The sequence below is a fragment of the Silene latifolia genome, chromosome 9, assembly GCF_048544455.1.
Source record: "Silene latifolia isolate original U9 population chromosome 9, ASM4854445v1, whole genome shotgun sequence".
NCBI lineage: Eukaryota > Viridiplantae > Streptophyta > Magnoliopsida > Caryophyllales > Caryophyllaceae > Silene > Silene latifolia.
Genome location: NC_133534.1, coordinates 7,749,959 through 7,767,286, shown reverse-complemented (window position 1 = coordinate 7,767,286; position 17,328 = coordinate 7,749,959). Strand labels below are relative to the sequence as shown.

At 35.9% G+C, this 17,328-nt stretch overlaps 2 protein-coding genes across 4 annotated transcripts in view; both read right to left on the bottom strand.

Annotated features, from left to right (window-relative positions):
• The window catches only part of LOC141598959 (uncharacterized), an 83,325-nt gene that overhangs the window by 7,663 nt on the left and 58,334 nt on the right, over nucleotides 1–17,328 (bottom strand). The gene's annotated exons all lie outside the window — the stretch shown is intronic.
• On the bottom strand, nucleotides 9,968–12,734 carry LOC141602382 (protein SIEVE ELEMENT OCCLUSION B-like). 2 transcript variants are annotated; one of them, XM_074422678.1, is made up of 5 exons: nucleotides 12,624–12,734; nucleotides 12,054–12,335; nucleotides 11,686–11,766; nucleotides 10,952–11,425; nucleotides 9,968–10,065 (listed from the first exon to the last, which is right to left on the bottom strand). In XM_074422678.1, exons 2-4 carry the CDS (start codon nucleotides 12,234–12,236, stop codon nucleotides 10,967–10,969), a joined length of 723 nt encoding a protein of 240 aa, XP_074278779.1. In that variant the 5' UTR covers nucleotides 12,237–12,335; nucleotides 12,624–12,734; the 3' UTR covers nucleotides 9,968–10,065; nucleotides 10,952–10,966. The 2 variants fall into 2 exon arrangements, with proteins under 2 accessions (XP_074278779.1, XP_074278781.1); XM_074422680.1 differs by having other exon boundaries at nucleotides 12,054–12,734.

Sequence of the window (17,328 nt, the reverse complement as noted above, 5' to 3'; positions counted from 1 at the left end):
AAAGTTTGTTGTAATAATATTGAGAGAATTATGATGAATCGTATATTGATAATGAATTTGATACAGAATTATGTATTGCAATGAACCAGGTTGTTTCATATTTATAACAACCTTTTCCTTCTTCTAACTAACCTTAGGAGTTAGTTAATCAGTAACTCTAGTTAGTTAGTAACAAACTTTTAACTATAACTAACTAACTTCTATTAACCAATATCCCCTCCTTAAGGGGGACTTGTGTGGAACAACAATCCAAGCTTAGAAGATAGGAACATATGCTGTGCAGCGCCTAAAGGTTTAGTCATAATGTCAGCTAGTTGCATCCCAGTCCTGACATGCTTTGTAATGAGAAATCCTTGATCTTGTTTGTCCCTGACGAAGTGGCAGTCAATGCTAAGATGCTTCGTCCTCTCGTGGAAGACAGGGTTCTCAGAAATGTGCAAAGCAGCTTTATTGTCACAGTACAAATTGATAGGTTGAGGCACTGCAACTCCTAAATCTTGCAACAAAGCATATAGCCAAACTAACTCAGAGGCTGTATAAGATAGACTTCGATATTCAGACTCTGCTGAACTCTTGCTCACAGTAGCCTGTTTTTTAGTTTTCCATGAAACCAATGATTTGCCCACCAAAATGCAGTAACCACTCAAGGATCTGCAGGAGAAGGCACACTGCCCCCAATCAGCATCACTGTATGCAGTGATCTGATACTGAGGGTGTGCAGCATAGAATAAACCAGTATTTATGGTCCCTCTTAAGTACTTGACAACGTGCAAAGCAGCCTGCATGTGGGGCAGTCTTGGCTAGCTCACAAATTGGCTAAGGTGCTGAATGCTATAAGATATGTCACGTCTTGACATATTAAGATAAAGAAGTCTACCAATTAACCTCCTGTATTGCTCAGGATTCTCCAATAACTCTCCCTGGTCAATGGAAAGCTTTAAACCTTGCTGCATTGGAAATTTTGCAGGAATGCAATTTTCCATTTGAAGATCTTGTAGGATGTCCATGATGTACTTTCGTTGATTTATCATTAAACCACTCTCATTTCTAGATATCTCCAGACCTAGGAAATACCTCATCTCACCCAAATCTTTTATGGAATAAGCTGTATGAAGGGCACGTTTAACCTTGTCAATCTCAGTATGTGATGTCCCAGTTAACAAAACATCATCTACATACACCAATATAGCAGTAAAGGAGCTATCTTTGGCATCTCTCTTAGTAAATAAGGAATAGTCATTCCTGGATTGCTCATAACCCATTCCTTGGAGAAACCTTGTCAACTCTTTGTTCCATTGTCTTGATGCTTGTTTCAAGCCATACAAGGATCTCTTCAGTTTACAAACCATGCCTTTACCTAAGTCATAACCATCTGGGGGCTTCATATAAACCTCTTCGTCCAGAAAACCATGCAGGAAGGCATTGTTGATGTCTAACTGAAACAATGGCCACTCTTTAGCTGCTGCAAGTGCTAACAAAGTTCTCACTGTGGTGAATTTAGCTACAGGAGAAAACGTGTGCTTGTAGTCTTTGTCCTTAACCTGATTGAAGCCTTTAGCCACTAGCCTTGCTTTGAACCTCTCCACTGAGCCATCTGGTTTATACTTTATTTTGTATACCCATTTGGACCCAATAGCTTTGTGTCCTTCAGGCAATGGCACCACATCCCAAGTCTGATTCTCCTCTAAAGCTTTGACCTCTTTTTGCATTGCATCTACCCATCTCTGATCTTGTTGTGCTTGCTTTTAAGAGTAAGGTTCTGGTTCTTGAAAGACATTGAACAAAGAAGCAATATAATCTGAAGAATGATCTTCTATTTTCTGAAGTACTTCAGCTTGAAATACAGAAGCCTGAACCAGACTAGCATTAGACTTCTGACCTGGTATCTTACATTGATACCCTTGTAACCAAGTGCTCAGTTGCTTAGCCCTAGTAGATCTTCTGACAGGAACACCATCAGAGATGGGATTACTGGTACTTGTATCAGGAACAGCACTCTCAGTTGGTAAAATAGGCTCCTCAACAGAAGCAGATGGTGTATTACTATCAGCAGAATGTGCAGGTTGACCCTGAACAGGCATAATTACTGTAGAGGTTGCAGGATTCACCAGATTGTTGGTTGTAATGTGCAAATCTTCATGTGGCTTGTCTTGATGGAATGGAAAGATCTGTTCCTTAAATACTACATCTCTACTAACAAAAACCTTATGTAATTTTATATCATACAACTTATACCCCTTTTGATTGTGAGGATAACCAATAAAAACACATTCCCTTGCCTTACTTCCAAATTTGTCACTGTAAGTAGGAGGCATTGTTGCATAACATAAATATCCAAATGTTCTTAATGCATCATATGGAGGAACAGAACCAAAAAGTAACTCATATGGGGTCTTGTTATCAATTACAGGAGTAGGCATGAGATTAATTAAATGAGTAGCAGTCAATAGACAGTCACCCTAAAATTTAATAGGGAGATTAGCATGAAGTTTTAATGCTCTAGCTGTCTCCAATAAGTGTCTATGCTTGTGTTCTACCCTACCATTCTGTTGAGGGGTCCCAACTACACTGGCCTGATGAACTATTCCCCTATCCTTAAAGAAAGAACCACAAACCTCTTGAAGAAATTCAGTCCCATTGTCAGATCTAATGGTCTTTATATTTGCACCAAAATGTGTATGAACATAAGAGAAGAAATTTTTGATCAAATGAACAACCTGATCTTTTGATTGAAAAAGGATTGTCCAAGTATTCCTTGAAAAATCATCCAAAATAGTCAAGAAATACTTGGCACCAGTCATTGAAGGGATCTTATATGGACCCCAAACATCCATATGCAACAAAATAAAACAAGAAGATGCTCTATTTGAACTAGCATGAAAAGGCAGTCGATGATGCTTGGCAAGAATACACGATTTACAGTGAAACTTATCATTATTAATCTCATGAGAAAAACGAGATACAAACTTCAGTTTACTGATTGACATATGACCAAGTCTCTCATGAAACAAAATTACAGATTTGTTATTAGCAGCTGAAACAGATGAGTCAAAATTAGAACTAGTACTTTTCAATGCCTGAAACTTATTCATCACTAGTTGTCTGATCTGATTGACTAAAGAGATAGAACAAAATTTAACATGTTGCCTGTGAAATCTATACAAATCACCAACTCTCCTTCCCCTAGCCACAACAAGCTTATTTGAAAGGTCCTGAAACAAACAGCCATGTGAGGTAAAACCAACAGACAACTTATGACAATCAAGTAGCTTACTTACAGACAATAAGTTTTGCCTAAAATCTAGAATTAAAAACACATTAGATAAGATAATCTTGTCAGTTAGAAGAACTGTTCCCATTTGATGAACAAATTTAATAGTCCCATCAGGCAAACCAACTCTAATGGGATTTTTAAAAACACGAACATCGGTTAAAAGTGAAGAATCATAAGTCATATGGTCAGATGCACCCGTACCAATAAGCCAGTCAAGCATATATGGAGATGTATTAGCAGTATAAGCATAGGAAACATCAGCAGACATACCTGCAAAGTTTGCAGCTGACAAAGTAGGTTGTTGATCTGAAATTCTTTTCAGAACTTGATCAACAACAGATGTGATTAGTCCACTAAGCACTTCAGAATTAAGAGTAACTGTAGATTCAGGATCATTGTTGACCATATTGCAGCCAGCAGTCCCATTAACATCCAAACAAGGACTATCCAAAGGAGATTCTTGTAACACATCAGCTGAATGAGCTCCCTTCTTAGTAAAACCAGTGGCAGACTGCTGAATCTTCTCCTTGCCCTTATTTCTATCACCAGGAAAACCCCTTATCACAAAGCAATTGGCTGGGTTATGCCCCTTCTTTCCACAATGGGGACACTTGTTTAGTCCAAAACAAGTGGCCCTGGTTTGACCATCTCTGTTACAGTTGTCACAGTGTTTGACAACAGTAGACTCAGCATTAGGTGCACCAGAAAAACCAGGTTTCTTGGAATCAGAAGACCTGAAGCTAGCATATGCATTAACTTCAGTGAGAGATGAGACAACATCAGTTATTTGTTTCTGCCTCTCTATCTTTTGTAACAATGCTAACACCTTATTGATAGAGGGAAGAGGCTCAAGAGACAAGATCTGTGTCCTAATTCCATCATAGCTACTATTCAAGTTCATGAGAAAGTGGATCACCTTCGCATTATTTTCCCTCTCTATCATCTTTTTTAACAGATCACAAGAACATAACTGAATCTTTCCACAAGAACAAACAGGCAGTGAATCAAGAGAATCAAGGGTTTCCCACATGTTCTTCATTTTGCTATAATATTCAACCAAAGATAAGTTGTCCTGAACTATGGCCTCCAAATCTTTTGTCAGTTGATAGACTTCCAATGCATTAGAGACACCAAAACGTTCAAGCAACTCACTCCAAAACTGTTTGGAGGAGGTTACATACTTAAAATTTTCCCTCAAACTTTTATCCAATGAATTAGACACCCACCGCATAACCATGAAATCACAGCGTTTCCATTGTTTGTGTCTTTTATCAGATGGAGGGGGGAGGATACAAGTGCCATCAACGAAACCATCTTTATTTTTGGCAGTCAAGGCCATAAGAACCTCCCTCTTCCAACCAACAAAGTCATGACCATCAAAAAGAAAAGAAGTAAGAACTGCATTGGTCTGATCAGAAGTTGACAAATATAGGGGATCGTCATAGTAATCGAAATTTGATGAAGTATCAACAGAATCAACCTCAGGCATATTGATTATAACCCAAGAAAAAACAATGAATCAAAGATTGAACAGAAAGAATGTGCGGAAGCGATTTGATATACCTCGAGTTCCTGATGTGATTTGAACAAGAAACCGAGAGAAAATAACCCAGAAAAGATACTACTGAACTACTGATACCATGTAGAAACTAAGAATTCCATGAAGATATTGAAGAATAGATGAAGAAGATGAATAGGAGATGAAGATTAGAGTGAACTAGAGAAATATAGAATATGTAATAGAAAGTTTGTTGTAATAATATTGAGAGAATTATGATGAATCGTATATTGATAATGAATTTGATACAGAATTATGTATTGCAATGAACCAGGTTGTTTGATATTTATAACAACCTTTTCCTTCTTCTAACTAACCTTATGAGTTAGTTAATCAGTAACTCTAGTTAGTTAGTAACAAACTTTTAACTATAACTAACTAACTTCTATTAACCAATATAATGCATTTCCAAATAGCGAAGGACAGGGCCTAAAGCCAATTGCATCAACTCGGGCATGACCATCATATCCGACTATTTTTTTAAACTTTTTAAAGCGTGATCTCCTCCCATGTGTCTCGACTAGAGCAAGGACGGACAAAAGGTTTAAAGGTTCGAATAACTTCTTTTAATGACGCTAATTTTGCTCTACTAGCGGAGCCTTTTATATTCCCACAGTCCACACCTTACACGTAATATGAGGTGAGTTAGGTGACAAATTAAGGTATACGGTCTATCATATGATGAGGTAACGAAAATAACTTAGAAATACAAGCTCGGCTTACAAGGAATAAAACCTCGTTAACAAACATTCCATGCATGGAATCGACATCACGAGTCAAAGATTCGCTTGATTGTCCTTGACTTGCTCGAATGTCAAATTCATCGGAGATTCCCTAACCATAACCTCATCCATAAAGGGTGCGCCCATCCCATCCCAAGTCGATATTATGAATCTGCGTTAAGGGGGGATCATGAGAACCTGCGTGTGCTCTGCTATGTTCTCCATTGACGAAGGTGGAAGTTCTAATTGTGTTGACTGTTGAGTGGTGTAGCATCTTGGTTGGCTTCAATTTGCTCCTCAAACTGGATTACGTTTTCTTGGTGCAGGTTTGAGGAAGAGGCGGAAACCATTATGCTTGTTCGAGTCTTTTTTTTTTTTTTTTCAAAATCTCATTTGTGACGGCACGTATCCGTCACTTTGGAGTGACGGATACCATTTTCCCTCACAAATGACTCATATAGAGGAAAGAGGGAAGCACATGGGGGTGCCCCCACCTTGTCCCCCCTATTCGTTTTGTGAGTGGCATTATCCGTCACTTGCTCCGACCCATCTTCAGCAAGACTAACTGTTTAAAAAAATTGGGTAGACTAATTGTATTTGGTTTTTGTCAAAATGTAGGTCACTTTGTACCATGTACTTAATATTGGAGTTTGGCTTTTTCGTAGTTTGGCTTTTATATTCTAACATCTTGATAATTAGCAATCTTCTCCGTGGTTTTCGAAGTTTGGCTTTTTCGTCCTCTGTGATCGGATCTTTGGACATTTATCATCTTGTTTATCGCTCACAGACCCTCCTTCATCATCAGAGCCGATAAAAAAGGTCTTCAAAGTTGATGTCTTCGACTACTTGAAGTCCAAAGTCGAATCCTTGAATGAAATTGGGTCAAATCCATTACCGGTCAAGACCGGATTAAAGACAAGGGAGGTCTGAAGGGCAGAATAATAATCCGTAGACTCTGACATAACTTTTAGAAATTCCCATGAATTAGATGTGAGAGTTTATTTCCCATGATTTTCTATTTCAAGTGAATTTATATTTCTCGTATTAACCAAACAACATTGTTTTGATTCACATGTTTTAATTACAAGGTTATGTGAAATTTTGTTTTACACTTAATTTGTACAATCTCATAATCACATGATCCAATTTTACAAAGTCGATCCAAACAAATTATTGTATTAATTCAAAGTAGATTTACGGTTTTAAAAACCATGTCCTCCATCTCTCTATCTCTTCAAGGGTAGTCATGGCGATTCGGACCGGCCCTTGGCCTATAATTGTTGATCCTTTTGCAAGCAAAGCCCATTCTCCATGGATGTTAAATCTTATAATCTCCTGTAATAGCTTACCAATAGGATCATCAATTTTACCGACTTTCTTTTTGGATTCTATCATGCTATTAATTCGTGACCAAAAATATGCTCTCCTTGATTCAGGTAAACAATGGCTTAGTTGTTCATTCATGATCACATCTTGCACGTTGCTACCGTGGTTTTTGTTGTGGCTATTTCCCACATAAACCATCTCTATATCGACAAGCAAATTACATGCTACCGAATGTGCTTGCCTTATGAAATTTCGTATCCCGTCTATGTCAGCACCTCCATACATTAAAATGTATCTTTCATCTCGAATCTGTTGACATGAGCTAAAATTAACTGAACAAGTCGGTTGAAATAGCTCAATTTTTATATCTTTTCATCCTAATAATCGGCTTACCTTTTTATATTCTATGTGATGGGTATTTTAATCAAAAAGTAAACAAATAACTAAGACAGGAAAAATATGTATGAACGTAATAAGGAATAAGTCTAACTTACCCATTCTTGAAAGATTGGATCAATATCATTTATAAGAAGTTTGAGGTTCCATGTTTCCTTCTCCCATAGTTGTTGCTCCATCTCCCTCGTAAGGTTATCAACAGCTAGATTTTGCCAAATCCTCACCATGTATATTGCATTTTCGTTTAGCCGATCTGCCTTGGGACTTAAGAAAACAAGGATAGGCCTATCTTTGAAGCCCCAGTCAATTCTAAAGGCCTCTATTGCGCCGTCATCAATTAGTGAAGGTTGATGAATAGAGTACCAAGGCATCGAATTTTGCAAGGTCTCTAGTTGATTTTTGACATCGTCTGACCCTGAGATCGAGTGCTTTAAGATGGGTATCCACACAATTTCATCTCTTTCGGAGTCAATGGTAATGTGCTTAAGATTTGTTATATCTTCTGAAGTAATATTTAGCTCTGAGATGAGTATGAGCACACGTTTCCCATTCAAGACGTCGAGGTTATCCTGCCATACACATTACATAAAATATTGAGGTTTCGAGCTTTGACCGACCATACCGTAAGATAACAAATAGTCTATATCAAAATTAAAAAAATTATTACGATTTCGCTAACTTGGTTTTTTTTTTCTAAAAGAGAAAAATAAAATCCCAAAAGGGGCTTAACTCATTGCTAGTAATTAATTAGTAATGTAGATTCGTGCAATTCTTGAACGATATATATAGGTTATCATTTTTTTAGTACATTTTTTATTTTTATTTTTAATAGATAGCTCATTAATGTTCTACATTTCTCATACTTGTATTTTAATTTAAGAAAAAAATTTAAAATCGAAAACTCTCTTTTTTTTTTTTTTTTTTTATGTGTGAGTTATCATCATGTATTCAAAATGGGTAGAAAGGTTTCAATGCTAAGTCACACCTTGATACTTGAATATTTAGAAGGATAAATTACAAATAACCACCATGTATTTAAGTATTTTTACAAATAACCACCACATATTTCTATTTTTACAAATAACCCCCACACTTTGCCGTATACTCCCCAATCACCACCATATATTTGAAACGATACTCAGTTTTTCATATTTTCCGACTCATTAATGAAAAATTTACGCAAAATACCCATATTACCCTCACCTACTTACATTCACTAACTTTACCCAAACCTAAACATACTCCATATCCAATCACCTTTTCCCCAATTCCCCAAATCACTTTATACTTTCAAACCCTAAATACAACAGTGAATAAAGTGCCAATTTTTTTCGCAGTACATCGAATAAGCAATTTTATGCTGATTGTGTAATTTTCATTGGTTTTATTAGATGATTGAGTGACTGGTTTGAGGTAGAAATGATTCTGTAGCAAATGGTTTTTGATTGATTGGTTGGGTTGGCCGTTGGGGACATGGAGACCATTAGACCATTCAAATGTAGGAAAATGATCATAGAATTAAACTTCTCATCCTTTTCGTACGAGAATGAATAAATTTGATTTGGGGTAATTGGTCAATTGAATTGGATCAATTGATTTGGATTTAGGGTTTGAAAGTATAAAGTGATTTGGGGGAATTGGGGAAGAGGTGATTGGAGTATGTTATTATGTATGGGGAAAGTTAGTAAATGTAAGTAAGTGGGGGTATTATGGGTATTTTGTGTAAATTTTTCATTAATGAGTCGGAAAATATGAAAAACGAGTATTGTTTCAAATATACGGTGGTGATTGGGGAGTATATGTAAAAGTCTGGGGGTTATTTGTAAAAACAAAAATACAGGGTGGTTATTTGTAAAAATACGTCAATACAAGGTGGTTATTTGTAATTTACTATTTAGAATGTGTAATTTCACTAGGTGGAAATTCAATTAATCTTCGTGACATTTTCATTTATGCATTAATTGGTGATGGGGCATATTCTAAAATTACGCTTAAATGGGAGAGGAATGTTGGTGATTTTAAGTGTAATAACCGGTTCATTTAGCGTAACCCGGGTTCGGTTCATGGCTGGGTAAATTCAATATAATATAATGTAAGTTTAGGAAGTACGGAGTGTACGCTTGCATAACTATTTACGAATTTACGATATAGTTGTTCGTTTCGAATGACTATGATGGGATTAAATTTAACGGAGTTTCCGAAGAGTCATAACTCTTTAGAAACAAGGTTCAAATAGAAGTGAGATCAGAAGATCATAAAATACTTATAAATTACATATCTGTTTCTTTGTGCCCGAAAACAGAGAACACCGTCTTATCTCAATAAGAAATTCGGTATAACCCTGACAGTTTGACACTAATATAGGGTCAAATTTTTCTATTAGAAAAGCATAATTTGATTCGATGTGGGTTTATTGTCAATTCCTATTCGTATACATCCAATTTCTAACAAAAATTGTGGTCGGCATTTATGTAAAATCAATCCAAGGACATACCTTTCTCTTGGTCAGGCCATGGTACAATGGATGCACGTCTTTTTTTGGTTTGATAAATGTCTTCATCATTTCGACAACATCCAAATGGCTCCAAAGTAGTGGAATGTTAAACCACTTGTCTGCATTGGTTCAAACACTCGGTTAAAATCTTATTTAGAATTCTGGTCGATATTAGAGGAATGAACACATTTACTTACCTTCTCGACTTTTAAAATCAGATAATTTGAGAATCAGCTCTTGGTTGAGTAAATTGAGCTTGTCAAATTCCTTTGGATCTGGAATCCCTACCAAATATCTGAACATCACAAATTCACAATGTATTGACTCTTTCATCATTCAATCTTTTTACCGAAGGGACAACAATTCATAAACCGAAGGGAAATTCCATTAACTAACTCTTTGATTTATAATTCATCCATTAATAATTTGTTTTAACTTTTATTCTAAACAACTGACTGAGATGGGCAGTTTACGGGACACTTACATCTATCTGGATAGAATGTTGTTCGCATCAATTGAATAAACACTAAGCTATAATTTTTTAATAAAGTATAAATAATATAAAACTATAAACTATTAAATCTTTTATTAATGTTATTATTTGAGAATGACTTGACTCATACTATTCACACTATTTATAAACAAAATTATCGTTTTGATTACTTTCATAACAAAAAAAAATTAAGAGAAATTTATAAATTGGAATCATTAGCTTAGTAGTATAAAAAAAATACTTTAAAAAAAATACATTTCAGCACATTACTTAATTCTCTTGGATTAATTTTCAGTTTTAATTTTTTTTAATTAAAATAAAATACAATAACGAGAAAAATAAACCATTAATGAGATACCGCTATTATTTTACAGTTCAATTTTACTCAATTTTCTTGAATAATTTTAAAACTCAATTTTCTTTTTTTCGTATCAAAATATAATGACATGAAATATGAAATATTAATGAGGTGTTAATTTAGCATGATTAAAGAGTAATATAAAAATAAAACTCTATGGCGGGATCTAAACTAGTTACTATATAAGTGGATATTTATGCTATCTAACATATTGTTGTCCATTTAAAATATGTTAGTTAATCGATGAATCTAAAGCCTGACGTAGCCAAAAATGAGTTTTATTTGAGTGAATGACCAAAAAAATATCAAAATTGGTTTAGATATGCTTACTGGTCAAGTCCCCTGCTAGACAAAATAAATAATGATTTGGGTTGCAGCGACAATTGCACATCTCATTATCCAGTAGACATATACGGGAAATCGATCGGACTTTCCTGATGTATGCATATATGGTCCTTCTCCTACCCCGAACACTTCTTCGGCATAACTAGAATATCGATATTTAATCTTCATAAGGCATTGGTTTGTATTAACCAGGGTTTTGATGAATTTATTATTAGCTTCAATTTGAATTTTGTAAGCGTCTTTGTTCACAGTTGTCGGTTCGCTCTGATCGACCGTCATGGGTTCGTTGACAGCATTGTTGGCAAAAATTCGAACAAGGAGCCAAAACTCCGTAAAGGTCAGAGCAAATGCTGTTAATGTGAGAATCGCTTTATCTTCCCAACAAAAGTTTCTTAAATACTTGAGCACCGCAATTGTGATTGTGTGTGCATCTTTACCATTCAAAATCTCTCTTGTGATCTGCAATCATCAATTTGGAACGGGAAAGCTTACAAAATGCACAATTGGTCTATTTTAAGACCATTTTCCAACGTACAATGGTAAAAGCTTACGATCTCATTTAATAATACTCAGTAGTTGGTTAGTGAGTTTCACAAGTTAGTATAGGCCATTGTACCTCATACGTCAATTTAAGAATGTGTTATAAACAACTGTGTTAATGCTTAATTTTTTTTTTATAAAGGTTGAATTCGTGGCAAATTATTGGGGTGGATAATGACCTGGCACGATACGCTTCCAATTATTTGCCCTCCAGCATCGTCTTCTAGACCTTGTCTTAATTCGTCTTCGACTAGGGCATCCTGTATCAGGAATTTGCATAAATATGAATTGATTTACGTCACCATACAAGATGTTTTGATATTTATCTAAAAATAGTAAAAGAAAACTCAATACGGTTTTTTTTTTTGAGAAGACCATACACCCCGTATCAAATAAATTATAAAATGTGGGCAAACTATTAAAGAAACGCAAACATACCACTGTAGGTACTCCTATGGTCTCTGTGGCACGGTTGATTAATTTCTTAACAAGTGACCAATTAGGAAAGACGATATAAAATGTGGGCAAACAATTAAAGGAAACTTACCTTTGTACCTTCGTCTATGGTGTCTGTGGCACGGTTGATTAACTTCTCAACAATTGACCACAGACGAGCTATATACAAGACAGAGTTATTAGTAGGAATGTGCAATTCTTGAAGTAGCGGCATAAGGTCGTCATCCGAGTACATCGGAGCTCTTTGTCTACTATACTCTCGAATGTTTTCCATGTCTCTTTGTGGCCTAAATAATACTCGTAGTAATTTTATTTCGTCTAACGATCAAGAGCAACACCAGAAATACACCAATGTAGGTCAAAAGTTCGAGGACTGAAATTTCGAAACAAACACCAGTTAAATTACGGATTGCAACATATATAAACAAAAATAAAAAGTCACTCTCATTTACTGAAATAGTAAAAATCATAACATTTGAATAAAATACTTTTTACATATATTCATTTAATAATATGATTCCAGTAAATGAGAGAGCGTACAAATTTAAAGCATAAATAAAGAGTAAAGATGGCCAAAGCAGCATTATTGTTATGTTGTTGCAACAATTGTACATAACCATTAGTTTCGGAAAAATCTCGACAGGGTGATCTTAATACTCACATGTACGATCATCCGAAAAATGACTAATAAAGAAGTTTTCTGTTTGGTGAATGTTACGATTATATATATAGTTAAATAATGAAATGAAAGATAAAAAAAATGATTTGATATATAAATGAGCTTTTCTAGCTGTTTTGTTGTGTGTGGTACTTGATACGTGAATTTAATAGTCAAGTTAAGAATAAAGAAACCAAAACTTTGCTTGGATGTGTTAAGTTCTCTTAAGACACATATACCATCTACTTTTTGTCAACTACAAGCAAATTGGAATGATTCTTACTTAGTTATCGAGGGAAGTTCCATTCGTGTAATTCAGGACATTTGGTCATGTTTTTTGACTTAAAGTCACTTATTATGTAAGTTATGGGGGCAAATTACTCTAAGTGAAAGTTATGGGGGTTAATTTCACGATTGCACAAAGTTATGGGGGTCAATCATCACTTTCCCGGTTTTTCATCTCTTATGTTGTAATTTGAGCGATTACATTTTTGTGTATTTTAGTTCACGAAACCGGTGGATATGGATCTTGTGTGTTTATTGAGATATAGGCCTCAATTCTAGCTTTTCAACTTGTTTTAACTTACAAGTACATCATTTTAGGTCCAACAAGTAAGTTATGGGCAAATTACAAAATATATTATATGTACATCACTGAAAATGAAATTCACTAATATCGTCTTACAAACTCAATTTAAGTGATTGGCGCTATAATAATTTAAATAATTATAAAATAGTTCATTTATGAAATTCACTAATATCGTCTTACAAACTGAAAATGAAATTCACTAATATCGTCTTACAAACTCAATTACACTATTTATTGACGGTAATCATACCATTTGCATAAAATACTTCTCATAACCCAAGTGGCTTTATTTTTATCGCGGGAATTGTACATAACCACGGAAAATTTTCGAAATGGTAGTCTTAATACTCACCGGTACGATCATCCAAAGAGGATTAATAAATTAACAAGGAACTTTTCTGTTTTTATTGCGGGAATTGTAAATACCATTTGCATTTAACAATCAAGTTAAGAATAAAGAAATCAAAACTTTGCTTTGATGCGTTTAGCTCTCTAAGGACACTTATACCTTCTACTTTTGACAACTACAAGCAAAATTGGAATTGATTCTTACTCAATTTTGGAGCAAAACCTCTCTAACAGATGAACTTATTATCGAGGGAATGAAGTTCAATTCGAGTAAACTGCTTCTTGTGTGATTCACGCTCATCATATTGCATCCAATCCATATTAGAGTTGGCGGGTATGACTGGTAAGGGCTCTAATCTCTTAAATAAGTGGTTATGGGTTCGATTCCTAACTCTTGCGAATGAAAAAGTCAAACTTGGAGGGGTCAACCCATTAAATTGCTTTCAGTATCCCGAAGGAGATTGCCCCAGTTGTCGGTAGGGGACTAGGGGATACTCCTGGTCAACACCAAAAAAAAAAAAAATATTCCATCCAAGCCATCATCTCACTTCACAAATCACAAGCCTTTTTTGTTTTTGGTGTATACCTCTGGTTTTCTCCCGATTCGAGCTCAGTAAAATCACTAGGGCTGTATAGTTCTATTATCGACTCAAAGAGCCGTTGCACAAGATAAGCAAGATCAGCAGACCGTTGCTCCAATCCCACGAATCAAGGCAACAGATTAATCTTCTTCCCCTCTTTCGCTATCCATTTATTTGTTACCGTAAATAGCTTACTTGTTAATATGTATAAATAGCAATAGATTAAGTGTAAATGGACCAAGTAATCGTGAATACAATTATTCTTTCCTATTGTTCGTATGATTCTACGTTTCTAATTCTTATACATCGCCTCCATCTTTATCTCTGTCTCTTCGAAAAAAAAAAACACCATGACTAATCAGGGGCGGAGCCAGGATTAAAAATTTGGGGTAGCGAAAGTAGCGTGAAGTTGTGAGCACAATAACAACATAGAATTTTTTTTATAAACAATTTGTTTTTTTTTTTGTCAATAAGAACTACACTTTCAATTTGTAAATACGAAAAAAATGTTTTCGGGATAATTGACGTGGTTGTTGACGGGAATGACGGTGCCTCAAATCCTAGGTAGTTAAGACCTTTCATTAAGCATTTTTTTGGCTCAAGCTCGGGCTGGGCTTGAAGCTCGCCGATCCGAGCCTAAAAATTGAAGCTCGAACTCGGCTCGGAAAAAGCTCGAGCTCGGCTCGAACCCGAATCGAGCTCGTTTTGTCATTATATATTTTCACTTTCTCACCTTTTAAATCTAACTAAATATAAATATTTTTGAAAAACAAATAAAATATTAAAATATTAAAAATTATTATATTATAACATACTTATATTAATGTCTAAATAAAATATAATTTGAAATAATAATATTACAATATAAAGATTATACCAAAAAAATATAAATAACCCCAAATGAGCTTTCGAGGGAAATGGAGTTCAGAATTAGAGAATAGGATATTAGGAGATATATGAAAAAAATTGCTTAGTGTAGGAGTCGAACCCGACTCTCCTGAGAGATGTACTTGTACTTTACCACTAGACCATGTACATTCTGATGCTACCTTAGAAACGTATTATTTATTTATTTATCCTTTGACACATATCAGCGATACATGGAGTAGCAAAAATTCATCTTCTTAATCAAATTTTCGGGATTTGGGGTAGCGGCTGCTACCCCATGCTACTAGGTAGCTACGCCTCTGTGACTAATTCTGATTATGGGTTGGTAATTAATCCTACCACAACTCCGTCTTACAGTCTTGTTAATGTTGAACATACGGGGCAAATTATCACCCCGATTGTTTTTGATGGCACAAATTACGATGAATGGTCGTGCTCGTTTCTCCTTGCTCTTCTCGCTAAGGACAAAATCGGGTATGTAGATGGCACTATCTCACAACCATCTACTACCTCTGCAAATTTCGAGACATGGCAGGCCACGAATGCCTAGTTACCATGTGGATCTTCGATACAATTGCTCCTTCATTGCAAAAACAGATTACTCTTCGAGCAGAGGCCAAACAAATTTGGCTTGATTTGAAGAATCGATTTTGTCAGGCTAACGAGGCTCGCATCTATCAGCTTCAAACAGATCTTCATGCCTGCCGTCAAGGTGCCACGGAATCTCTGGTGGACTACTACGGCCGACTGACTGCTATTTGGGACGCCCTTGTAGTTCTGGACCCGCTTCAAAAGTGCTCGTGCAATCCCTGTACGTGTGATTGGCCCAAACCGGGTCGGGAGCGGTTACTTATGATAGCTCACCAGGCTGTGTACATGGCCCACAGATCAACACGGGTCCTTTATAGCGCATTTTTTCCTCACTCATACGCATCCCGGGAACCTTCCCAGGAGGTCACCCATCCTAAGACTACTCCCAGCCAAGCACGCTTAACTTTGGAGTTCTTTCATATGGATGACCATAAAAGAAAGTGCACTTTGTTGATATGAGTAGTACTTCCAATCCCTTTAAGCAATAGTCATTTAAGCCTATAACTGGACCTCTTCAATTACCGTGGGGTGTTACACGCGGGCCCGTGATTTTCTAATGGGTCTGGATAATCGTTTTGCAAATACACGGTCTCAAATTATCGGTATTACTCATCTTCCCTCTTTAGACATTATTTACAACAGACTTTTACAAGATGAAGGGGTTAGGAATTTATCGTCTAATAAAATTGAAAACACACCCGATGTTATGGCTTTTGCGGCTCGTGCTTCTCATGGGTCTCGACAACCGTTCTCTGTCTCATTATTCCTCTCTGCCTACAAGTTTATTATAATAAGATGATAGTAATACTATATTAAATAAAAATCCAACTAATTATTACTTCTAGCTTAGACGACTACTTATTATAAACTAGTAACTAAATGAGCCATTTGATACGATCTAAATTGAGACGGAAAGTAAAAAGGATAGAAATGCAGCTGTTCAAATATAAATTCGATAGGCAACAAGAGTAGAACTGTAATGGAAAATTCCACCTAGGTTCTAAATGGATGAGGATTCTCACATTTTGTTCATAAATTCATTCATAAGGAATTTCATTACCACTAGTCTTCCTTATATAGGCTAGTGCCTTGGGGAATAAGAAATAAAAGGCAAAATTACTAGACTACCCCTCACTTATATTTCGGTGTGTATCAATACCCGCCTCTTGAAACGATCCTTGACCTCAAGGATCTAGGACAAACGATACTTGAAGGAGCATTAATGTCTTGTATTATGAAGTACCCTCCTGGATCAAAGACAAAAATCCAGTGGTTCTCATATCGCTCGGCCTTTGATTGCTTAACACCACATAGATATGCTTGAGGCTGTACTATCATCTTTAGCCAACCTTTTAAACCACCAGGGTCAAACACCAAAATAATGGCAGTCTGATTTTTAATGTCGTAACCCAACAACAAATGACTGTAATCCATAGGAGAATGGCTGTAAGCGCTTATTATGCAGTATCCTAAGGCAGAGAGTTGTTTCACATGTCCAACTATGAGGTGATTTGGGAGAGACTTGGACATTTTCTCCAACTTAACAGTAGCAAAGCCCTGATGTACCCTGTACTGCCTACGCATGTAGCCTGCAACAACACTTTGAAAAGGATCATTTTCATGGCGAGAGAAGAACATACGATATATCACCCCATCAGTGGTTGTACCAACTACATACACCAAGTATAATGCGCTCATAATACTAGTTGAT

Bases quoted from the DNA above. Each gene is read 5' to 3' on its own strand.
- LOC141602382 (XM_074422680.1), bottom strand. From the start codon at position 12,236: ATGGAAAACATTCGAGAGTATAGTAGACAAAGAGCTCCGATGTACTCG. The intron at 11,767-12,053 runs GTAAGTTTCCTT...TTCCTGATACAG, and splicing joins CCATAGACGAAGGTACAAAG to GATGCCCTAGTCGAAGACGA. The intron at 11,426-11,685 runs GTCATTATCCAC...TGATGATTGCAG, and splicing joins TTGGAAGCGTATCGTGCCAG to ATCACAAGAGAGATTTTGAA.